The 26,857-nt window shown below is 44.5% G+C and overlaps 1 protein-coding gene across 1 annotated transcript; it reads right to left on the minus strand.

Moving 5' to 3' along the window:
- Window positions 1-651: 651 nt before the first annotated feature.
- LOC124664137 (coiled-coil domain-containing protein 25-like) lies at window positions 652-7,102 on the minus strand. Its single transcript, XM_047201723.1, has 6 exons — window positions 6,741-7,102; window positions 5,862-5,989; window positions 2,825-2,928; window positions 1,357-1,444; window positions 1,208-1,269; window positions 652-1,084 (listed from the first exon to the last, which is right to left on the minus strand). The coding sequence occupies exons 1-6, from the start codon at window positions 6,851-6,853 to the stop codon at window positions 932-934; spliced, it is 648 nt and encodes a 215-aa protein (XP_047057679.1). The 5' UTR covers window positions 6,854-7,102; the 3' UTR covers window positions 652-931.
- Window positions 7,103-26,857: the final 19,755 nt, after the last annotated feature.

Consider the following 26,857-nt stretch of genomic DNA (forward strand, 5'->3'; position numbering starts at 1 on the left):
TTTTCTCCAAAATAGAGAGCAAAGCTGCAAAGGGATCCTTCGAAAAATCCTAAGAGTTATACTCCTTGAATAAAACGGCCAACATATGAATCAAATTATCCATTATGCTATTGCACTTTCAACAAAAATAACTCTGCACTTTTCAGAAACGTGCAGCGTCCAATACCAAAACTGAAGTGCGCTTTTCGCGCCAATGTCTAGAATGCTCTGTCTAGAAAAGGCCCGTTTCATGTGTAGCGATACAGGCCGCGGCCTATCTGGCGTTTGTCTGGGCAATGTCTAGAATTTTGTCCAGAAAAGGCCCGTTTCATGCGTAGATCAGTGGGCCGCGCCTTCCGTTTTCTTCTGCATTTGCTTCCAGACCTCCATTGTTTCCTGCTGCTTACACTGCTGAACTACCAAATTAAAACGTTGCCGTCGAACGATGTGGACGGCTTGGCAAGTTGGCATCGACCGGATTTCACCATGTAATCACGTGCCGGATCTGGAGTAGTTTTATTCAGGCGTCGCAACGCCGATGCAGCCATTTTTCCATTTTATTCCATTTATTACAATCCAACTGCCAACACGGCCGGCAAGATCGAAGAAGCTAGTCTGACACTGACCCGTATCTTGCACGAAGCATTTCGTCATCGATCGGGATTTCGGAAGTGTACAAATCCGCTCATCTAGCTTCTTTCTCATCGATCAACGTCCAAATGAAGGGCACCATATATATGTACACATTACCAACATCAGGAAGCGGACCGATCGACCATCGGCTCGAGGCCACGCACACGTGCAGGATGCGTGCGTCGATATTTACACACACGAGCAGACGAGAAGGAAACAAACGCATGAATCTACCCCCTCCGTTTCATAATTCTTATCATGATTTTAATTTTAGTATGAATTAAAACCACGACAAGAACTAAGGAACGGAGGGAGTAGCTTATACGAAGTCGTCCTCCACTTCCTGCATAGACTTTCCGGCGGAAGCGATCTGGCGATTGGAGGTCATCTTCTCGGCGACCATGAGGCCCTTGTAGCTCCGAATCTCCGCCTGCCGCTCCTTCACCAGCCTCTCTATCTCCTCCCTCCGCTTCTGCACACCAAGCATAACATTTGCACAAAGTTAGTCTAACTGCTACTCGTCTTGGGAGCAGGTTCATGTGTAGATCAACATGATATCCTTCAATTTGGAAGGTTGAGAATTATGCATGCATGCCTTGTCTTTCAGGTGCATCTTCTTCTCCGCCTTCTCGGCTGCGTTTGACGCGTCTTTCTCGGCTGTACACACAAATTAGCGAACAAACTGAATACAGCTGTACGTGCATGACGAACTACACGCGTGTGAGCAAACTTTCTCGGCTGTACCTTTGAGGTCTGGTCGGCGCTCTACCCTGGTCTTCTGCAACCTGTTAAGGATCTCGTTGACACGCTTCTCCACCGTCAAGATGTGGACCTGTTGTGATCAGTAGCCAGTGGATGAGTATTTGCGTATTGCAAAAACAGAAATTAAGCATGCACAGAAGCAGTGTCAGTTAGCAGCGGCGGTAGTTGGGATATTTTGGTGGTTAAGCTTTTTGTTGTTAATTGTTGGGCTGTTGAGGGAGTCTATGCTAGCAGAGCTATGCGCAAGACAGGCTTCTATCAAGCTAGCTAGACTGGTCATGAACTGGCAGCTTTCGTATTGCCATGGAATGTCCACAATTATTGTGCAAGATAATTCTAGTAATTAAGTTCTGAAAGGTTCCTTATGCAATTATTGTTCATACCGAAATACTTTTCCAACCTGATAGTTAATCCGTGATCTCAGAAAAAAAAAGCGAACCTTAAGCAACTTGGCTAAAATTAAAGCACCACAATCAGCCGAGCATATTTTGTCAATTAAATAAATCCCTAAAATCGTTACAACTAGGGCACCTTTGATTTGGAGGATAGGAAAATCAAAGGAATATGGTAGACATGGGAATAGGAAAGGATAGCATGTGTAAACCTTTCCTCGTTCCTTGTGCAAAGAAATTGAAAAATGAGGTCTTAGTGGATTTTCATTCCTGTAGGATTTGGCTTGAAACTGAGCTCCAAAAGAATAGTTTCTTTGATTTTCCTTTCCACCAATTTCTATGAATCGAAGAAGTGAACAGCAGAATCTTTGGAAAATTTCCTAAGAGCAAGTTTAATAGTATAGCCAGCTGCTGGCTATAAGCCATGTGCCATGTCATTTGTAGCTAACATAGAGCCAACATGTATAATAGTGAGCTATAATCATGTACTACTTTATCAATGGATGACCCACATTTCACTCTCACAAAGTGCCTAGGAGCACGTGCTAGAGCTGGCTCTTGCATGAGAGTCCACTCCTCCTCTCTCTCCTCCTCTCTCTCCTCCAACTAAGCATGAATATATTATTTTAACTCTTATAGCCAGCTGACTAGAACTTATTAGAGCAAATCCAATAGTGTAGCCAGCTGCTGACTATAAGCCAAATGTCATGTCATCTATAGCCAACTTAGAGCCAACATATACAATAGTGAGCTGTAAAATTGTATTACTTTTCAATGTGTGGCCCACCTTACACTCTCACAAAGTCTGCTAGGAAGACGCGTCTTAGGCTGGCTCTTGCATAAGAGCTCACTCTCCTTCTCTCTCCTCCTCTCTCTCCTCCAACTAAGCAATAATATACTATTTTAATCCTTATAGCCAGTTGACTAGGACTTATTGTACTTGCTCTTATACTTGCTCTAACCCTCTACTTTTCCTCCACATTTCCTCCAAATCAAAGGAGGCCCAAACAGCAAAGTTGAGGAGGGAGTACTATTTAAGCTAGCAATTGATTGATTACCAGCCGAGGGTTGTGGAAGCCAACTTGGCCGACATCCATCGATGGCGCCTTCTTGAGATTAGACCATGACGTGTACACCACCTCCACATTGTTCATCTTGTTTCCTGCACGACAAACACATGCACGATGAGTGCATGTACGTACGATCGATTTAGCATTATTGTACAGTAGATCCAACTTAATTGTCACGTTCCGGCGATCACAGTTACTCGGGTTTAATTATAGGCCAGACATGAATTAGATCAGATAATGCAACGGGGTCCATGCATGCACAGAGGGCGCCAATAATACAGGAAAAAGGTTGCTACAAAGAAAAAAGAGCGAAACAGAAAGAGGTTCCTGACACAAGCAATGTAGATGCAGCCGCTTTTGTAGCAGTGCGACACCGACGCCCGGCAGGTCACACCAGGCGCTATTTTCTCCGCGCATGGATATGATAATTAATTGGGCGTGTAAAATGTTTTGTGGAGTAAACTTATTAGAGTGCTGCTATACATACGATAAATTACGTCCGATTTCTGTACGATATACTTACCACACGCGCGCGAGGCAACGGTTTGGCTTGGCTGAAACTACAACTTGGGATCGGGAAGAAAAGACCGTGTGTAAACAAATTTCAAACGAAGGCAGGTTTTCTTCCTTCTCTAACTCATCCCTTTCCACAGGCACTGCACACACGTAGAGACGACAAGTACTGTTCATTACATTGGTTGCGTCGTGGAGGACATCTACAACACGGTGACGCAGATCGGACATCCAAAACGACCGATTGCGCCCGTTTCCGTCGGTCTGTGGACACGAAAATGGTCAATTTTTACCGCGCGTCCGTTTGCGTGTGGGGTGCCCCAGCCGTCCGACACATATTAGTTTTCCAACATTTTTTCATTCATCAATTGAAAAGCATAATTTACATATGCAATAAAGAAAAATAAGAAGACACAAATACTAAAATGAAAACGGCTAGACCCCTAGACTACTTGTCGCCCCTCGGGGCGGTTGATGACCCGGCCCCATCGTTCCCTCCCGCCCTCTTCTCCCCCGCTCCATCCGATGCGTGCTCGCAAGAGCTCGGTGGGCCGTCGCGGCCTCCAGTAACCGCTACCATAGCGCCTCGTTTGCATCATCCTAGGCCTTATTCAGCGTCTCGAAGGACGCGACTAGGGCCGTCTGCTCCGCTACTTTCTCCTCCGGGTCAGCATGCTCTAGTCATCGTTGTCGTCGTCCGACTCCTCCTCTACGGCCGGCGCCTCCCGATGTTGTTGCTACTCTGCACCAACGACGCGTGGCCGCGATTTCAGTGATGTGACGCAAACGGACTGTGGTTATCCGCGTGTCCTCTCGCTTTCACCCCGGGCCGCATGTCATTGATTCAAACAAAAAGTTAGGGTGGTTTTTATTAATATTTGGAGAAAAGTGATCCAACTTTATAGAGAATGTAAACATAAACTACGACGGCCATATCTACTCGTCGTCGGGTGTCCTGGCATGGTCGGGGCTATTTGCAGTCGAGCTTTCTTCTTTTCGTCGGCATGGCGTCCTCCCAGCGCGCTCTGACCCGATTTTTTTTGTCTGCGATCCGACCCAAACAGACTAAAATAGAGACATTTGATATGTAAAATGGGTCTAACCTCTTGAGATGTCTTTAACGGTGAAGATATTTGTAGAAACAAAACAAGTTAAATCAAAAGGATTGAATTACGAAAGGCCTTGACTAGTATACATTTCGTAGCCGAGTCTTGGCAGTACTACAAGTTTGTGTCTGAGCTGGACTTGCACTTGGGAGAGAAATAATTAGCACCAGATGAAAAGAGCATCGTACACGGATCGGACAGGTATTGTCGTGTGTGAAGCATTTTCGAACTTTTTTTTTTTGAGAAACACAGTACAAACACAGGCGCTCACATACACGCGCATACACTCACCCCTATGAACGCACACACGCACACCCTACCCCTATGAGCACCTCCGGAAGACCGAGCCGGCGGATTATGAGTTGTTCTATCTTGGACTCTTGATGAACATAAGTTGTTTTAAAAAATGTTTAGGCGGCAGCTAGTTGGGCAGGTATAGGCGTATAGCACCCAGCCTAGTCATGACTGGCATGTTTTTTTATGGGTTGACCGTTTGGAATGCAAATATCTGTAGTGGTATTCTAGGCCTATATATTATATTACACAAATGGATACCACTAGGGTGTAACAGACATAACACACAACAGCCTCCTAGTCCTCCTCCCACACCTCGGGTTATCAGGGGTGGAATTAGGAAAAAAGTAACCGGGGCCAGAATAAAAAATACAACTACTAGGTTATCTGCCGTTCCCTCTTATATTTCCTCCCCTCAACCTCTCACTCTTCACAACAATTGCCACCTATTTTTTCTTTCTCGTGAGCAACTGTCGCAAAACTCCGGCGCTTTTCTTATTGCGCTGACCGCACACCAGATATGGGTGTCCCCGCCATCGAGAACATTGAGGCACCAAAGCCCCGATCAATCTTTCTACTCTAGACCTAGAGGCCCCCGGTGTTACTCGTTTGGCACCATTGAGCAACATCGAGTCTTGCCGGTCGTGACCCCCGCTTTCCTCCAATCCCTTCTTTCTTCGTCTTTTTACCACTCATTCTCCCCCGATAATGTGTATATTGACTAGTGTCAGTTGACACTCACACCTTAGACACAAACCCTTATACATAAAGCTCATAAATAAATAAAAATGGTCCAAAAAAATATATAAACAAGTTTGTTCTACTAATTGCATTGACCCCTAGAGACCATTTATCTTGGACCTAGCCATGTCAAAGATCCGACGTAGTGAAACAATCGTTCTTCCATAAACATCAATCACATTTCCCATGAAATACCCATCTTCAAAAACACCTCCTTCCTAACAACTATTTTTCTCCAGGGACAAGCATGAGTATTGCCTATTAGGTTAAAAGGCCGACAGCGAGTTATTTACTTTTTTTTAGGGAGTTATTTTTTTTGCATGGTAAAATGTAGTGCATATCTTCCAAATACGTACGTGTACGATACATACCTTGAATGGAATGTGCTTTCACGAGCTGCGCACAATCCTCTAGTAGGCCCTCGCTGATGGTATCTATGGAGTCGCCTTTCTTGAGCCTCAGATAGACGTGCGCCGAGGACACCTTGTCCACATGGAACCTGATCGTGAGACAGCATGCAGCAACATGGTTAGCTAACTAACACGTACTTAATTACCGATGCTATAGATCGCCATTGCTTAGGTAATTAGCGAGCCACTAGCTGGCTAGGTGACGAGATCCACATCCACTTTCAGCTAGCTAGCTTGCTTTCTAGCAAAATAAGAAGCTTGCGCGCAGCTAAAGCTAGCTAGCAGTGGTAGACAGACGAGGGCGAGTTGTTCTAGATAATGGCGTTATGTTCTGGTGCTGGTGGCAGTGCAGATATGGCAGAGGATAGGGTATGCAGCATGTATGGGAGCTGTTCTAGCTGTTCCGTAGCTTTGGTCGTATCGCGCTACGGTTACGGTTTGGTAGTTGCGGACGTTGGAGCGTCCCCACCAAGCCTCGTCATGGCCTCGTCACGCGTCAACGCTATCGCTTAACTCCTTCGTCTCCGATCCAAGTGATACCCTTCTATCCATCTGTTTGTTTTTTGTCTACCAGCTCCATGGTAACTTAAAAAGAAAAGAAACTACGGCATGGGGATGCGTCTCATATTCTACTCGACCCGCGTGCATGTGTATTTTTTCTTGCCAGAGCTAGCGCATGTATTGTCATGAGAGAGGGAGAGAGAGAAGAGAGTGAGAAAGATGGAGGGGAGATCGAGAGAGGCCAGAGATAGAGGGAGAGAGGAAGAGAAAGATGCAAAGGGAGATGGAGAAAGATGGAGATGGGAGAGATGCGAGAGATGGAGAGGGAAATGCTCGTACCAGACGTCCTCCGGGAGGCCATACTTGATCAGCTCCTCGTTCTCGTTCTTGTCGGCGCCCATGTAGATGGTGTAGTCACCGGCGTCCGGCCGCGCCTTGTAGTAGAACACCATTATGTATGAATTAACGTCTCGCTCTCCCTCTTATTATCTGTCTATCCCTGTCTCCTATCCAGCGTGGCAGCGTCTACCTCGCAGCAGTTTCTCTCTATCGATCCAGGTGGACACAGCGTGTAGTTTTTGTGATCGAGATAGGTTAATCGTGTGTAGTTCAGTCGCAAGGAAACGAAAAGAAGAGCCAAAGGCAGTCGCAGGAGGAGGAGAAGGGAGGGAGGAGAGGGACGAAACAGGCTATGGCGCGGGGAGGACGGGTATAAAAAGGGCGAGGAGCTGAGGGCCTGTGGCCACGGTTAAAGTCTACTCCTCCAAAGTGATCGGATAGCCACGTGGAGACACGACGGATTCGATTAAACAAATGCGACTGGGACCTTATCCTCAACGCATTTTCTCCCACCACTCTCTCGCCTTCCTTTCCTTTGATTAATCAACCGGTGAACCCCTTTCCATTCAGCCAATGACGAGGCGGAGACAACCTGGTAAACTCTCTTTTCTTGGTCATGAATCTATCTCCGACCTGTGCGTGACTTGGCAGCCGCGGCAGGGGATATACTCATCCTACCGGAACTGCCCGCTGTATACAATAATCCCAACTTAACCGCCCGATTGGTGGCCTGGTAAAAGGCCCGTATCTTTTACGAAAACGACGTCTGTTTTGATCGGTGGATTCCGGCTGAACCAAGGTCCCCACTCCCCAGCCTGGGACCGTGCCACTCTGACAGGCTGCCTTAGATCATCTTCACCGGCGGTCCCTAAATAGACACCGGCAAGTGCACCGACACCGCTGTTTGGGGCACAAGCACAACACCCTTCGATTGGGGAATAGGTTTTCACACCGATATTCTCCTAACCAGCGTCCCCAAAATCTTTTGTTTTTCTTTTATAACATTTTGAAACAATATTTCAATCACATAAAATTATTCATATAATAAGTTAACATATTTTAACACAAACATAAAGGAAATTATTCGTATAATTATTCAAATTAAATTATACGTTGTTGGCAGCTCCTCTCCTTGCCGACAAATGCGCAGCCTGATCTGCCCGAAGTTAAACATGAACACCTGCATCTTGGATTTCTTGATGAAAAGCGGCAAATTGTTGGGGTACATGCTCTACTTCAGCAAGAGGCCTCTGATAATCAAATGGTTGACATCATGCACAGGTTCGTCTCGCTCGCTCTCAATGATCATGTTGTGCATGATCACACAGGCGTTCATCGCCTCCCACATCTGAGACTCGGACTAAGTGAGAGTAGGGCACCTAACAACGCCGAAACGCTGCCGAAGCAGCCCAAAAGCACGCTCAACATCCTTGCGAGCTGCTTCCTAGCATGTCGCAAAGTAAGTGTCCATCTCCGAAGCTGGAACCGGGATTGTCTTCACAAATGTAGCATACGTTGGATACATACCATCAGCTAGATAGTACCCCTTGTTGTATGCATTGCCGTTTACCTCAAAGTTCACGACAGGAGCTGCTCCCTCAGCCAGCCTAGAAAACACCGTGAGAGCGCTGCAGGACGTTGATATCATTGTTTGTTCCTGCCATGTCAAAGAAAGCATGCCAAATTCAGAGGTCATAGTCTGTCACCGCCTCAAGAATGACACTACACTCACCGGTATGCCCCTAGCTTGTAGACCCCTTTCCAAAAAAAGGGTAATTCTTCCAACCCCAATGCATACAGTCGATGCAACCTAGCATTCCAGGAAACCCTTGGGATGCATTTTGTTACAGGATTCGAGCTGTATCATCTGCCTTTGGTGCTCTCAAATAGTCCCCACCAAACACCGCTATGACTTCTTGACAAAACATGTAGACAGTCTCTGAACATGTCGACTCCGCCATGCGCAGGTAGTCATTGGTTCTATCTGGAGTAGCTCCGTATGCAAGTATCCCATTGCGGCAGTGCATTTCTAAATTGATGAGAAGCTTGGGATTCCAACACCATCTTTCTTCATCACGAAGTAGTAATCGAACTCTCTCACACCATGTAGTATTGTCATGAACAACTCCTCGTTCATCCTAAATTGCGAGCGGAAATCTTTCAAGGTATATGTTGGCTCTTCAACGAAATAATCGGTATAGAGCAGCGCATGACCCTCCCACTATACCCCCTCCCCCTGCTGATTTTTTGAACGGCACATGCCGTAGTAATCTGCAATGGTTTGGCCGACAAATAAGCATTCCTAGTGGTAAGCAAGGTCGACACACAAATATGACCGTGATATCCCATGTCGGCGGACATATAAGTCATGGAAGGTGGCAGGAAAGCCCGGCACCCGCTAATTCAGCGGTACATTAAGAGAGGAATTTAGCAGTGCATCGTCCATTATAAGCGCCATCAAAAGTTGGCCCAAAACTGGAGAATGGTCATGCACATCCCACTGACTTGTCAACAATGTCTCGCTGAGAAGTGTGGCCCACTACTTCTGAGTCGTGCGTTGTCTTTATATGGTCCCTTTGTGCATACGCGACCCAAATAGCTAGCCACACGCCCACACTTGTTCTCGAGTCCGTAAGCAAACCCTAACCCCTACTTCGCATCCTCATTTGCAATATAATACATGGAACACTTAGCCCACACAGCCCACTCTCCACTCTCCTCTCCCTACGCCTCCGCACTCACAGTTATCGACTCCCATACATACCCTAGATTGTCTTGGAAAATTAGATTTCAACAATTCACATCTCTACTACTAACTCCCCTCCTCACTCTCGATCGTGGCAAGGATATGAAGTACAAGTTGGAGAGCTGGAGGTTGTCACCTTGGATCCCATGTCCCGATGTGGCGCAGCCTCCGTGTCGCAGTCCTCCACATTTGTTCCTGGTTCTAAATATGGTTTTTATCTTATATCTTTATCTTTCACTTCTGCATGTGCACCTTGTTCTTCCGTTCCCGATTCTGATCAATATGTTGTCCCTTTCAAATCTAAGTGTGCACACAGGATGGCGGGCATCTAGACGCCGTCGTTAGCGATTGGCGCATGTAGGATGGTTGGGGTCTAGCATGCGCCGAGGAAGCCGTCCACCGTGCATAGAGGAAACCGACCATGTGGCCGCTGTTGTCATCGTACCATGCACGGAGGATGTTTTCCATGTAACCGTCGTTGTCATAGTATTTTGCGGGTAGAATCTCGCATAACAGAGAGGTGCTCAACACATTAGGTAAATTTTTCTAGAACGATAAGTGGATAAATTTTCTCCACTTATCCTTGAGATGTGAATATTTTTTATTTTCTTTACTTTTGGTTTGGAGATTTATAGGATAAGTGTAGAAATCTATTATATTAGTTTGCACTGTAATTTTTGGAATGTTGTGAAATTGATATCTTGATAAAATTGAAATTCCGAATTCCAAACTACTATCTTGATGAATGGATTGATCACTTCATTATGAATTGGTGATTTTGATTAATTTACATGTCATGAAAGATGTAACAACAAAATATGGTTGATGTGTCGTAAATATATGTACCGAGGCCTTTCACTCGTGGTCTCGCGTACGATAAATCACGGCGGATGGGTATGCATCGCACGAAAAAGAGTCGCATCAGCAGTTTCCCGGACTGAAGTTTCCCTGGCGGCTTCTTTTTGTCGCGCTAGTGAGACCGCGGCGATTACAAGCATGCCTTAGTGTTAATATAAAAAGCTAATCCCCGCGTGTCGTGTTGTAGTGTCCATTCTATGCCTTTGTTTGGATTTCTTTCTTCCACTGATGTGAGGTCTCCACGACAATGTCCATGGTTTATGGACTTGGGTTTTAGGAAAGAAGGTGCGATGGTGAGTTCGTTGGTTAACACACAAGGAGGAGGCCCGATTTAGCTAGGTTCAAGTCTCCGGAGGGCAAAAGCATACTTCCTGCTTGCTTGTTTTTGATTGATGATGAAGATTACAAGGTCGCTGTAATGGCTATGGTGTTTTGCCTATCACTAGATTGAATCCCTCTCTCCCGGCGATCCCTCCCAACCCTTATAAAAGATTCTGGGTCTCGGGTATCGTATCTGGGTCGGTTACAAGTTGACGATGAACTCTAGGGTTCCTTTTCTTGGGCCTTTCCCTGTTCCACACGCTAGGAACATGGGTCTTGAGCGCATGATGATTGCCAGATTGTCTTGGGCTTCTTGATCTTTAACAGGTCGTCAGGTGGAACTCCTGTTACGCCGCACAACGTATGTTAATGTAGGGAACCCAAAGGGTCATACTCACATCACCCTCACTTTGAACCTCCACATTTGACAAGAGAGCTCCTCGACAATGCCCACCATGAGGAGCTTAGGGTTGACGGAATCCTGCAAGCTAGAACGAGACATCGGATACCAAACAAACTGGGAGAGAGATTTACCCAGGTTCGGGACCCTCGATGAGGTAAAACCCTTACTTCCTGCTTGTCTGATCTTGATTTATCGAATATGTCGGGTTACAATGGGGTAGCCGATAGGCTTCTATGGTCGACTCACCGAGAGGCAAGGATTCTAGGGTTTCTGCCCTAAGTTGCGGTGTTTCTACGTACTGTTGTTCTGATGTTCGGCAGGTCCTCTCCTGGCCATTTATATAGCAGGCCAGGTCCCGAGAGTCCTATCCGAACTCGACTAGGTTACAATGAAATCTAATCTAGTCTTTCCTTCATTGACACCTTCTTGCCTTGTCCCTCAAGAATCCGTCTCCTAATAGGTCTCCTTCGTTGGAACCGACGTACGGGCTGTAACACCCCAGGTTTCTAGACGTTTGCGGGGTAGAATTAGAAAATGGATGTGCATTGCATCGCAAAACTGGGAAAAAAATCGCGCTTGTTTGCATAAAAACCTAAGGGGGAACAAGTTTCTCTCTCGACACCATCTAGGGTTAGGGTTTCTACTGATTTGACCAAACTAGTCACCATGGTTATACCAACCAAGTAAACAGTAGCATCTTCCAAATGAAACTAGGAAGGAAACCATTCTAGATGCTTTACCAAGATTACCTAGACTACACTAGCCCTTAATTAAACCATCAGATAAAAGCAGATTGTATATATCTGCAAGTATTTTCAACATCAACAAGCCAACTGCAGTGGGAGCTACCTAAGCCAGCAGTTCATCACTGCAAAGGCCACCTCAACCACCAAATCATCCAAAACACCAAGCATACACACTTATCATTACCCAACAGGGTTCAAAATGAAGCTAGGGTCCCCAACAATAGTTGGGATCCATCTAGCTTAAGTAAATATAGTAATTGAATCATTATTGCAAAGCAGTTCATCTCAAATATCTAGTTGACCAAGATAAAAGCTTCACAGATAATTGAAATAGGTAGCTGCTAATGCAACAGGGATGCTAGTCAAGCATCAGAGATGTCACTGCATTTATCCATATGCTTGTAAAAGCATAAGCAACCACCAGCACATGGTGAGAAGCTGTACAACCAAGCAGTAGTACAGGATATCAAGCAACATGAATAGATAGAGAAACCAGTAAGTAATTAGTTAATTACCTAGCATTTGGTGATCAAATAATCACCCAGAGCTTGCAAACACAAGCCATAGCACCAGCAGCTCGTTAGAGATACTGAACAGCTGCAGATAGCCAACTATTACTTCACCAGTCATCACAGTATCAACATATTATTGTATCCAGAAGCATATCATCAAGCAATTGATACATATGAGTATCAGGCAAACCAAGTAAAGTCCTAGAATTAGCTAGAGCCCAACAACAACACCACACAGACATGCCCGACACTTGCTAATGTAAGAAATTCCAGCATCAGTAGGCCTGGGAGGCAGCCATAGTGACAAAAATAGAGGAATGAAGCAACATCAGCAGCTAGAGCAGGCCAAGCAAGCACCAATCAACCAATAGCATAGCAGCAATAAGCAGCAAGCACAACAATGGCCAGCACCACAGTAGCAGCAGCCTAGCATGGCCAGAATCCCATAGAGGGAGGCCTGGCCAGTAACTCCAGAGGTAGGAGAGGAAGAGGGGAAAGAGAGGATGAAGGAGGCGTGTACTGGAAGCAGTAGCGCCGCAGACGCGCTCACGACGGCACGACAACATAGCCTGGCCACGGCGGCGCCAAGCCGGGACCAAGCCGTAGCCACGCCGAGCACAGCAGCCCCAGTACGACTCCGGCAAGTCGCGGAGCATCACCCTGGCGCCCAGGAACGCCGGTGTAAAGCGACTAGCCGCGAGCACCGCGAACCCTAATTGCAGTAGGGGTCGGTGGCGAACGAAGGAGGCCGTCTTTTCCAGATTGACGCGAACAGAAGGGTGCAGCGTCACCAGGCACGTTGATTGCGACCAACTGCGCCGCCTGAGACCGTCGGAGATGGCCGAAGGAAGCCGGCGACGGCGCAGGCGATTCGGCGTCGCGATAAAGACGAGAGGATTAGGGTTAGGGTTGCCGAGCGAGTGAGAGAGAGAGAGAGAGACAGAGAGAGAGAGAGAGAGAGAGAGAGCCAGTTGGGGCGAGCCCAACGGGCTGGTCCAACCAAACCAATTGGTCGGTCTGACCAGTGGGCCCGAGGGGCAAATTGGTCATTTGACCAATAGTTTTTATTTCGAAATTAGAAATAAATTTGAAAACCCTAGAAAAGCTCTAGAAAAATAAATAAAATATGTAGAACACTTAAATTTTGTGATCTATTCAAAACAAATGCTTTCATAATAATTTTACCAAAAGTTAAAAGTGATTATTAAGAAATGTTACCTAGGAAAATTGTATAAAGAAATTCTAAACCTTTAAATAAGAAAAAGGAGAATTTAAACCACATCTTATTTCTACTACTTGAATCAAAGAAAATAAATATTTTATTTGAATGAACTCTTTATTAAAAATATCAAAAGATTATTTTAAATAACTCTTAAGGAGTATCAATAAATCATGTTTATTTGCCAACTCTGACATTAAATAAACATCAACTGGGGGGAACCAACACTAAAGCCCTAAAGCATGCATAATTTGGATCTTTAACTATTGCCCTTACCGGACAATGATGTTATCTTTCAGAAACAGAGGACCAGGGTCAGTCAAAACAATCCAACTGTACTACCTTGCAGCCATCAGGCAAGTTCATCGCTTGCTCATGTCACTTTGAGTATTTTTATCAAATTACTTGCAAAGTACTATACTTATCACTCTTGCATTAAAAGCAAAATATTATTTTCACAACTATGAATATGACTATGTGGTGAGCAATGGAACCATGGTATGAGTATGGTGGAGGTTCCATTGCAATGGTTTATATCCATCTAGGATTAACAACAAATGTCGTCCAATGATTCTTGTGTTGTAATATCCGTGTTAACCATAAGATCTGGAGTAGGATGGAGTAGTCAGTTGTATTCTCCCTTTCGCACATCAACGGATGCGCTTACCATAGCAGTTGTGTCCTTCTTGGAACAACCGGATGGTGGGGAACCCTTCTAACTCCCCACAGTAATGTGGTCTATGATGGGTTGTAGAAAACCAGCGAAGGTATCGAGGTCAGATGATACTCAATAGGGTATGCTAACCGGCGGGGGTATTAGTCGAGGTCGGGACAGACCGGCGAGGACCCCAAGGTCGGAACTGTAACAAGGGTGGGTGTGCGGGGTCGCGGAGAAATGCAATGATTGGCTAGGACCTTATACCGGGCCTCACACCACGGAAGTGTGGACGGGAAAGCTGCCCGGTTGGCACCAAGGTTAAGATCTCTTATGGGTAAAGAAACACACCTCTGCAGAGTGTATCAAATCGTGGCTTGTCACTCCCTGTTCCGGGTTTTCGAACTGTGAACGCGGCCGGAAAGGAAGTCCATGAAGTTCTAGACACCCAGGGAAGGCTGACGGACATAGCTCTTCAGAATAAAAGCAACCTTTTGAAGAAATGCTTACAAAAACCTGCATTGGCCTATGACTTTCTAGTCTTGTGTTGTATATAGTGCATAAAACACCTCTTTCCTATAATGAACTTGTTGAGTACGCTCGTACTCATCCCTCGTATAATCTCCTGCTTAGATTGCCTGAATCATCTGGAGGAAGCCAATGAAGGAGTTGAGCGAGCAGATGGGATCTGCTATGAATAACCAGATCTATCCGGAGGAGTAGAGGGGGTGGACTTCCTTATCTTCTACGGTATAGAGGAGGTTCTAGAAGAGAACTGCGCCTAGGCACCGCAATGTAGCGGTAGTCGAGCAACACCGAACTCTATAGTATATAGTTGCTTGAGTAGTAATGGTACTTAGTTTGCTGCTACCTATAGTTTATTGGTTAAGTAAGGTTCATCTAGAACTACTGAGTTATTCTCTCTGGTCCTCAGGAGGAGCTCCAATGTGATGTACATATATGGCTTGTAATATTATGTGATTAAAATAAAGACAAGCTATGTTTCTGTTGTATCACTCTGAGGGATGTAATATTTTTGGAATGGTACTTCGCACATGTTATGTCAACGACTGGCATACTACAACATGCAGTGGTATGCAGGGTCACCACACTGGCCCACCTTGGTCATTGGACAATCTTCATGGGCCCCTAGTTGGGCCAAGGGAGGTAGACTAATGTCGGGTACCTGAAGGGTAATGCCCACATCATGATGATTGCCAGATTGTCTTGAGCTTCTTCATCTTTAACAGTTCGTCAAGTGGGACTCCTGTAATGCCGCACAACGTATGTTAATGTAGGGAACCCAAAGGGTCATACTCACATCACCTACACTTTGAACCTCCACATTTCAGAGCGGCATTTTCGTCCTCGATCTTGTAATTTAAGAAGAGCGATGAGAATCATCAAGTACTCTTCTTCATTGGTGTTGCCTTCCTCCTCCTCCATAAACAGATGCATCATCATCTTGTCGTTGCTATCCATCTTCTACAGATAAAAAAGGAAATAAGCAATGAACTGAGTGGCCGTGAGATGACTTGAAGCCATCATAGGCATACAACCAAATACCTTACGAGCAAGGCAGGCGGGCGAGATCCTCGCACGTTCTTCATGGACGACAAACGATGAAGCAAGGTTTAAGGCGACAAGGGGAGGCACGATCGGCGTAGGCAAGGCAGCTCGTCGACAACGGCGGTGGACTAGCAACAACGGTGGTGGCGATTTCATGGGTGGGAGCGGCCTCGAGGAGGAGGTGAGGCGATGTGGCGGCTGGAATGGGGTTGTGACTGGCGTGTGGAACTTGACTATTTGTATCCTACGTGGCTTCGGTCGCGACTCGTGTCCGGTGCCCCAACCCATTCCTTGTGATCCAAGGACGGCCTGGGGAACGCCTGACAGTCTATTGGGCTGGGGCGAACATGAAATCAGTTTGGGGGCCGCAACTAGGCCTGGTTTTTGTCGAGCGAGCCCCAATTACATTTGAAGGCTAGTTTAAGGGGCGTTGTTGGGGATGCTCGAGCTCCAGTAGTGGGCGTCCGACAAAAGTGCAAGATCAAACGTATGGGGCGATGGCATCAATTGCTGGGTATGGAGGTGTCTTTGCTCAGTCGCGCCCCCAATACGGTGTTTAAAAAAGATTTTTTTTCTAGTTTTTTTCAATTTGAAATAAATACACACATAGTCTCGGACATAATTCAAAGTACCTTTCACCGAAACACCTTACGTACTACAACGCTGCGTGAATTGAATGGAAATCAAATGGAAGAGGGATCATCCATCACCGGTGTTGGCGTTAGTGTTGGCTAGGGTAGAGGGCTCTTTCGTCGCCGGTGTTAGAGCCACTGATGTCGCCAGTGCCCACCTTCATTGCAAAATGGCGGTATTCTCCTCCATGTACCATACCTTCATCTCTGGATCCATGTTGGATGTGTCGGGGTGATGAAAATGAAGTCCCCTTCCTTTTCTTCACTGCAACATGTTCTCTCTCCGACTCAATTTTGGCGTCTTGCTTCTTCAACATCTCCTTCCACCTTGTGATGGTCTTAGTATCCCTAACGTCCTTGACCAATGTGACCTCGGTGATGCACTTCCCAGCCACTGATTTCACCCTCTCAAACTATGATGTTGCAACAATGGCCGCCTTTGACTTGTTTGTTCCCGATGGGGCATCCCGTCGAGCCACCGCTGGCTTGGAGGACCGTTATTTACCTTTCTCATTGAGTGTACACCTAATGATCCTCTGTTTGTCGCAAACTTGGAGCTTGGAATGAATCAAGGTGAATTCCTTGTGTTTGTTGAGATGTTTGTACATGTCATCGGCCATGATCAACTAATAAAAGAGACAAATCAATTCATATCTGAGTTGTAGAATATCAAATGGAACAACGAGAGTACTTATGTGATCTGCCCACGACTTGCACTCTCATGTTGTCCACGAATGGTACAAAGGTAGTCGACCACGTTTAGATGATACTCCACCTATGCGCCATCTCACTTTGGTTGTGTACCATGTGCATCTTTGGGTACTCTTTGCCGGTGTACTTGCGCTCGTCAAACTTGGCCATATTCCTCTTCCAATATGCACCACTTAGTTGATTCACGCTAGTGATGGAATCCATGCTCACGGGCCTTCCAAGAATCGCACAAGCACATGTCTTCCAATGAATTCCCCTTAGGGGTTCGGGTTCCTCAACCATGGTCCTTCCCCTTCTTCCATGTCCTACCACAAATGGTTGCAATGGGCTTGTCCTCCTCTTCCTCCTCATCACCCCTTCCTCCATCTCCATCTCGCCATCTTCCTCCTCATGTGCATCCTCCTATTCCTTCTCATCCTCCTCATCTTCTTCTCCCTCCACATTTTGTATGCCACCGGCATCAGCCACACTATTATCGGTTGCATGATGGATAAGTTTATGAAAGGTGGTGTTGTTGTCCCTCTACACAGAAGTTCAACACATGCATGATTGCAGGCCCATATGCTATGAGCACGAAACAACCGTTGTCGGTGATCGCTTACCTCGTGGGCGTCGAATCCAGCAGGTGCCATTCCACCGAACAAGCTGTTGGGATAAAAATCACCACAAGAACTGAACACAAGCACACCCTCGAGCCTTAGGGGGGGGCGATGGGTCATTGTAAGGAGTGCTTAGGTCTAGGTACTTCGTCCACTGGATTCTGTCGTCCGCACCAGTATGACGATAGGATGTGCTCGGCAAAACCATAGATTTCGGATTGACCCTGCCATGCTCGCAATTGCCGAAGTTGGGGGAGTAGGTGGGGAGAACCTTGTCTCGGAAGTAGGTCGAGGAAGACGAAGACGAGATCCTTGAGTGGATGGATGGTAATGAGCTCATCTACTCGAGGGATGGCGAGGAGCTCCCTCTAGCGGCCATTCTAGGGTTGAACCCTTGGCAACATGCTACACACTTCCCTGCCACCTGTTTCTGCTCAGACATTTCACGCAGCCATCTACGTTCCACCATTGCGATTCCTTTTGGTTGCAATTCTTTTCCAACACCGCATGCGACATCTATGTTGGCTTCTCCTTCGTTGGCGGCTTTGCGTGAGGCTTCATGTAGGGGGTGTCGAGACTATCGCCTTCTCCAGCTTCTGCGGCGCCTTTGGAAGCATTGTGATGATAACGCACGGTGTGCGCCTGCGACGAGGTTGTGGGATGGGTGCGATCAAGAGAGCGACGGGCGTGAGAAATAAAATGGGAGAAGGAAAAAAGTAAAGTAAAATAGATTTTAATTATGTGGCTGGAAGGGCTGGACTACCTGTTGTCGCTTGTGTCCGATGCCCAAGGCGGCATGTTAATCGCGATCAGCCCGGAGCGTCGGACAATTTTTTACCGCACTAGATCCAAGCCGTGTTTAAAGGTTGCGGCTATGCACCAATTTATGTCCGATTGTTCCGATAGTTTTTTGGGGAGGGCTAAAGGCATCTCTAGCGGCTCGACGTATACAGACGCAAAATGACCGTTTGCGTCCACGCAGACAAAATTTGGGTCTACACCTAGCCCAGCGGCCCGGCGCATAATGATCGGGTTGTCCACCTAGACGCACACGGTACAAATTTGGGCCACGAATGCCTCTGCACGGACGCAGTGCGTGACCGCTCCCCTCTATCTCAATCCCGCCTGGAAGGGACCACATCCACTTTGTCTTATGCACGACGCAACAATACTGGCGGGGAGGCGTCACTTTCGCATCGTGCCAAGTGAATTAATGGTCATGCAGCGATGCAGGTTCCCAAGGCCTAGCAATGGGTGCTAGTGAAAGTGCATGGATCCCCCATGTGTGGTTTCGGTAATTAATGACAATCCCTATGGACTAATATTTGCATTGATTTATATTTGTAGGATTTGTCAATAGGCAATGCTTGAACCATATGTTGGCTTCAAGGTTGCAATAAGATGAAATTGATGAAGAATATCAAGTGTCAAGTATATATTGAAGATGAAGATAAAGTGAGCCCTCAAAGTTAACTTCAAGACATCAACATGATGAAGAATGAAGAAATTAAGTGCAAGTTCAAGATGAGCCATCTCGAAGAGATCATTTTCTTGAAGCTTTCCATCCATATGGTGATCATGGATATGTGAAGATGCGCCGAAGATGAAGCTCTCCCATGGTGGATTATGGGGGACCAATCCACAAGACTTCGTCAAGCAAGCACTATCAAGAAAGGTGTTCCATCTTGTTGTGGTCAAGATCATCATCATCGAGCTCAAGAGAAACGCGCAAGGTTAAGGTTTGCTCTTGATAGGGTTTCTTTCTTACCGGTCTCATGGTGTATTTGGAGACCGGTTTATAGTTTAGTTGCCGTACTATCAAGAGGGCTCTCGAGTGAGTAACTCGATCGTATCCTTTGGAGAGCTCAAACCTTTGCATCCTTGCATCATCTTTCTTGGTTGTTATTTGGATCTTATCCATTTTATTCCTTAGAGATTGCGCTTATTCTCATGACAATCTCTAGCTCATCGAGAATGGTTTTTGGATGGGAAACTTGTTGCATTTTCGAGGTTGGAGGTTTTACCGGTTTGTCTTTTATAGATAGGTCAAACCTTTTATCATTTTTTCTATCCTAACTTATTGGACTATGATGGTTCCCTGCATGATCTTGTAGAGCTTTTTACTAGCTTCAAAACGAGCCCAAGATCATCAAAATCGGAGTCCGGATGCTCAAGTTATGCTCATTCTTGTGTTGATGTTTCTGCCAGTTTTCAGGGGGGCGGATAATCCGGCCAAAATATACGGCCCCTTACTGCGAGCAGTTCCCTCAAGTCCTTAGCCGTTTTTAGGGGCCCAGATGTTTTGCAATAATCCGGCCCCGGATAATCCGGCCTGAGAAGACATAAACGGTAATATTTCGTGGGGGGCCTATAAAAGGCCCCCTTCTTCCTCCTTGGGCAGATACCTCTTCCCCCATTTGCTCTCCACCATTGTTGACCTTGAGAGCTTGCCATATCCCTCTACTCCTCCTATGCTTCTTGATTCTTTTTGAGGGAAAAGGAAGAGGAGATCCAGATCTACATTTCTACCAATCAAATCCCTCTCTTTGTGAGTGGAATCCTCTAGATCTTGATCTTAGAGTTCTTTGTGAATTTCCTTTGTTCTTCCTCTCTTCCCCCCCCCCCACATGCTTTTGTAGCTTTGGTGGAATTTGGGAGTGAAGGATTTGCCATTGCATTTGGTGCATCGGTTTGAGTTCTCCACGGTGATTCGTGGAAGTGAAAGCAAGAAGGTTATTACTCTTGGGTTCTTGGAACCCTAGATGGATTCTAGGCCTTCGTGGTGATTTCTTGGGAGCCTCCAATTAAGTTGTGGATGCGTGCCCCAAGCTTTGTGTAAGGCCCGGTTTCCTCCTCGAAGAAAATCCCTTTGTGGAACTGTGACCTAGGCCTTTGTGGCGAGGGTCACCGACGAATAAGGTGAGGCGCTTTCGTGGCGTTCGGTGTGTGTGGTGTGACTACCGCATCTTGGGGTGAGACCTTTTGTGGCGTTGGTGTGCATCGAGCAACCACACCTCAAGGTGAGACCATTTGTGGCGTTCGGGAGTACTAAGCCACCGCACCTCTCCAACAGAGATTAGCACTTGCAAGAGTGTGAACTTCGGGATAAATCATCGTCTCCCACGTGCCTCGGTTATCTCTATACCCGAGCTCTTTACTTATCCACTTTACTTTGTGATAGCCATCGTGCTTGAAGTTATATATCTTGCTATCACATAGTTGCTTCTATTGCTTAGCATAAGTTGTTGGTGCACATAGGTGAACCATAGTATATAGGCTTTGGGATTGACAAAGTAAAAACTAGTTTTATTCAGTATTTGTTAAGCCCATCTCGTAAAAGTTTTAAACCGCCTATTCACCCCCCTCTAGGCGACATCTGTGTCCTTTCAATTGGTATCAGAGCCCGGTCTCTCATTTTAGGCTTCACCCCCTTGAGAGTAAATATGTGGGCTAGAGGATTAGTGCATGATGACACTCTTATATTAGATGGCACAAATTATGATGTTTGGAAAATTTTCATACTTAGTAATTTTCTGGACAATGACCCTCATATGGAGAAAATTGTAGATATAGGTTTTTCTCCTCCTATGGATTCATAAAATCTATCTTTAGAGGATGAGAAAAATTTATATCTCAATTCTCAAGCTTCTAATGTTCTTATGAATGCTTTGAGAGAAGTAGGTATTTTTCCATACTTGCCTTTTTGGAGCGCTCATGAGTTATGGACAAATATTCAAGATAAATATGATGTGTCCAATATTATTAAGGAAGATTGCATTGCTTCCACTTCCGGCCGTGATGAGTTCTCATCTTCATCCACTTCACCAATGTGTGGCAAGACACAAAGTAATGATATGGTGAGTGGTTATGAAAATTTCAATGTTGATATTGAGCTTACTATTGATGATTCTTCATCTCTATCTCATTGGAATGCTTCATCTATGGACATAAACACATATAGCACTATAAATCATCTACATGCTTGTGTTGATAGTCCTTGCATATCATGTGTAAGTTGGTTGAATAAATCTCATGATGATATGCTTGCTTTGTCTTGTAGCCATGGTAAAAATGCTTCTATTTCCTCTAGTTCTTGTGTGACTAACAATGTAGAGGAAACCAAATATTCTATTGGTCAAGACAAGATCTTGAAAAAATCCTCAAGTAACTCCTCATCTTTATCTCACGGTTCTCATATATGCCTTATGGCCAAGGGTTCCATGGTATCTCCTCCCATGGAACCTAATATTTCTCATGGTGATAAGGATGATGATGAGTATGAAGAAGAGGATTGGGCTGTCTCTCTACGCAATAAGGGTAAGAGTGTATTCAAGGTTCTTTGCAAAGATAAAATTGCTAGCTCTCACTTCTTTGAAATCTTGACTACCGCTATTGAGAGCCAAAAAGTTATTTGGATGCGTGAGAACACCATTGATAAAATGGGTGCTCTTGAACGAGAGTATGCCAATGATGTAGCATCCCTAAAGAATGATCTTGGAGAAGAACAAGAGATCGTATCCTCTCTTGAGGAGCAACTTGAAACTCTTGAGGTGTCTCAAAATGAAATATTTGCTAAACTCACTAAAGAAAGAGACCATGCTAAAGCTCAATTAAAAATGCTTAAAAAGAAAATTCCAAAGTTGGTGTTGGTCATGATAAACTTGTTAAGGATCTAGATTATCTAGACAAGGCCCACAAGGCCTTGGAGAGCAAACAATATATCCTCACCAAGTAACATGAGCAACTACAAGCTTCATATTTAAAAGAGCATGCTATGTTACCCTCTCTTCTTGATATGTCTTGTGATGATGCTTGTGCTACTAACTCTACTTCTTGTGAAGCATCTATCTTGAAGGAGAATGTTGAGCTAAGGGCTCAACTTGAATTGGTAACTAGCAATTACGGCAAATTGGAAGAAAATCATGGAAAGCTTTCTAGCTCCCATGAGGATCTTCTAGCCTCCCATGATAGGCTAAAGTTAGCTCATGGGGCTATCATATCAAAGGCAACACCTTGTGACCCTCATGTGGATACTAGCACTAGTACTCAAAATGATATATTGCCATGTGTTAGTCCTAGTAATTCATCCACTCATAGTATTGCTAAATCTTGTGATAAATTATCTTCCTTGCCTTGTTGTTCTAACAATGAAGGTTCTACTTCCTCTATTACTTGTGTTGTTACTAACCATGTAGAGGAAATCAAAGAGCTCAAGGCCTAAGTCACTTCTTTGAAGAACGACTTGGTAAAGAGTCATGAAGGGAAATGCAAACTTGACACGATGTTGAGTGTGCAACAATCCCCCAATTAAAAGAGTGGAATTGGATTCAAATCCAACAACAAGAACAAGTCCAAGAATAACAAGAAGGAGGGCCAAGTACAGTCAAAGACCCAGCCAAGATTGTTTGCTTCAAGTGCAATATAGAAGGGCACCATGTTAGATCTTGCCCTTTGAAGAAGAAGAAAAAAGGGAAGCGGCCTCAAGCTCAAACTCATTTCAAACTCAAGTTGAAGAAATGCCACTTCCCAAGAAGAATCAAGCCAATGCTCCCATTGTGGAGAAATCTATTGATAAGAAGGAGAAGATAAGAACGTGCTACATATGTCATGAGAAGGGCCACATCTCCTCCTTGTGCACTATTGGTACCTCATCCAACCCTATCATCATTGATGATGTTTATTCTCTTCGTAAGGATGAGGGTGGCCATGTGTTTGCAAAATATGTTGGTGCTCAAAGTGGTGTCAAGAAAAGAACCATTTGGGTTGCCAAGCCTATTGTGACTAACCTCTTAGGACCCAACTTAGTTGGGTACCAACAATCCAAAACTTGATCAATAGGTGCTTGTTGGAAAGCATTGGTGACTTGGTTACACCATGAAGAATTAAGGGATCTTCATCATTTATATTATATCAAGCCAAGCCATTTGGTTATCTTGCTTCTATCATATATCCAATGTTCCTCCTTGCGGTAACATGTACTCAACTCATTTATATTGAAAGTTACTCGCCCGTTTGCATGTGTTAGTTTTGTTCCTAGCATGTGTTTGTATATGTTGTGCTTCCTACTTGCTTTTCTTGAGAAATCAAGTCTATGTATGTTGGGTTGCACACCATGTATTTGTGTTTGTCTTGGAGCCTCTTTGCATCTTGTTGTATCTTATATGGCTCTTATGAGCGATTAATGGACTATCCCATTTTGGGGGAGTGATATGCCTTTGGGAATTTCAAAATCCTAACAATGTGTGTACATGAGGAATATCACTTAGAATTGATATTGCAAGATTATCTAGTCTCTATGTGGTATGTCATCCTCATGAGAAATTCAAATTCTAATGTCCATTAATTAATTATCTCTAGTCGAATCTTATTTTCCTCTTGTGAAAATAAATTCATTATCACATTATGGGGGGTAATAAGCTTTGTGCATATTACAAGCCTAGAAAATGTGAAAATTTAAGGTTGTGTTACATAGAATTGATATGATAAATTATCTCTCTTCTATGTGGCATGTTTTCTCAAACATGTTCCAATTTGTTTAAATGGCTTCATTGCTAATATCTTTGTGGATCTTATTTGTGAAAGTTTTTCTTGGCACGGGTTTTCACAACGTGTCCCTCAATACCCTTTTGGGAAACTATGTGCTTCAAGTCATTCTATTAATTGCTTTGCATGTTGGTATGAATACTATTAATTGCTTTTCATGTTGATATGACTAATTTAAGATATAAAGAAACTCTCTTTGCATGATGGTTAACTCTTATCTTTTACCATATGCTTTATTTGTTGTAAATATGATCTTACGTATACTTGCAAACTACCACCGGGAAAATATTTCCTAATACCTCTTGTCCTAGGACAATTGGCAATCTATTATGAGGTAGATATTTATTGATCATATTTACTTTGGCTCTTGTGTTTAATTGCCTTATTTATTTTCATGAATTTGTTGTGCTTTGACTCCCATGTGTCTTCCTTGCATCTTATGGATCTAATTTGTCTATTTTAACTTTCTTAACATTTTTACTAGTTATAGGTAGCGTGATGATCCTAGTTTTGTGCATTTTTCTATTCATATGGAAAATCCTAGATAATGCACTAATCTTGGGGGAGCTCTCCTATATTTGTTAGAATGCTTAAAATCTCTCGATCATTATCAAGTATTTAGTTTTGGGAGACAAACCTTTTATTTTTTATACTTGGTGCCATCATGAAAAGTATTGAGGGTTTGGTTTATTTGTTGGAACCGTGCTCTCTTGGTAGTTGGTTATCTCATTCATTTTTTTTGTTTAATTAGCTTCTTATAATGAGATAAGTCTTTGGAGTCAATCTTGTGTTAATTTGATTCTTTTTATATAATTCAGACAACCATTGTGTCTTGATTTAATTAGTGTTTTGTCCAAATTGTATCTTTCTTTGGTTCTTGAAAGTATTGTGCATGCATATTTAATATATGTATATCCTATGGCATGTGTTACTTTCTTTGATCCAATATATAGGGTAAACTCCAACAAATCCTAAATAGGCTAAGATGTGCATGAAATTCAATTTCATATCAATATGCACATATTTATGTGGAGTTTGTATTATATGTGTTAGTGTGTCTAACTACTTCGGACCCAATTAGTTTGGGGACCATATTGTACTTACCTTTATGTTAGGTGCAATGGAGATGCATTGGAGGCTTGTCTCACTCTTAGGAAGAAGTGGTGGCTCAATGGTAATTTGAGGCAAGCTAGGATGGTCAACGAACTCATATCTACTACAACCACACCAATGCTATCTTGGTAACAAGTATCTTCTCATGCATATTTTTGTAGCATCCAACCATGTGGTTGCATCTTGGCATGAATCTCTTGATTTGCGAACATTATGCTTCTTGCAAATGTTTTAATGAAACCTCTTTATTACAAATGTGAGTAAATTGAGATGAGCACATATGTTGGGAACGATATAAAATCATGCTCATGATTCATCCATCCCAACTATGCCCATCTAGCAATTTTATTTCATATCAATTCCTCAAGCCTCTCACATGTGCAATTGATGACCCACAAGTATAGGGGACCGCAACAGTCTTCGAGGGAAGTAAAACCCAATTTATTGATTCGACACAAGGGGAGCCAAAGAATATTTGTAAGCCTTAACAGCGGAGTTGTCAATTCAGCTGCACCTGGAAACAGACTTGCTCGCAAGAGTTTATCAGTAGTAACAGTTTTATAGCAGTGGTGAAATATCAGCAGCAGTGTAACAAAGACAGCAGTAGTGATTATAGTAAACAGCAGGATTAAAATATTGTAGGCACAGGGATGGATGAACGGGCGTTGCATGGATGAGAGAAACTCATGTAACAATCAAGGTAGGGCATTTGCAGATAATAATAAAACGGTATCCAAGTACTAATCAATCAATAGGCATGTGTTCCATATTTAGTCGTACGTGCTCGCAATGAGAAACTTGCACAACATCTTTTGTCCTACCAGCCGGTGGCAGCCGGGCCTCCGGGGAATCTATCGGAAATTAAGGTACTCCTTTTAATAGAGCACCGGAGCAAAGCATTAACACTCCGTGAACACATGTGATCCTCATATCACCGCCTCCCCTCCGATTGTCCCAATTTCTATCACTTTGGGGCCTCGGGTTCCGGACAACAATACGTGTATACAACTTGCAGGTAAGATCATAAAACAATGCATATCATCATGAAACAATAACATGTTCAGATCTGAGATCATGGCACTCGGGCCCTAGTGACAAGCATTAAGCATAACAAGTTGCAACAATATCATAAAAGTACCAATTACGGACACTAGGCACTATGCCCTAACAATCTTATGCTATTACATGACCAATCTCATCCAATCCCTACCATCCCCTTCAGCCTACAGCGGGGGAATTACTCACACATGGATGGGGGAAACATGGCTGGTCGATGGAGAGGCGTCGGTGGTGATGATGGCGATGGTCTCCTCCAATTCCCCGTCCCGGCGGAGTGCCAGAACGGAGTTTCTGGTCCCGAGACGGAGTTTCGCGATGGCGGCGGTGTTCTGGATGTCTTCTGGCGATTTCGTCTTCCCGTCTCGCGCTTTTAGATCGAAACCCTTAAATAGTCCAGAGGGGGCGTCAGAGGCTGGCCTAGGCGGCCTCAC

This window comes from Lolium rigidum, chromosome 6, assembly GCF_022539505.1.
Source record: "Lolium rigidum isolate FL_2022 chromosome 6, APGP_CSIRO_Lrig_0.1, whole genome shotgun sequence".
NCBI lineage: Eukaryota > Viridiplantae > Streptophyta > Magnoliopsida > Poales > Poaceae > Lolium > Lolium rigidum.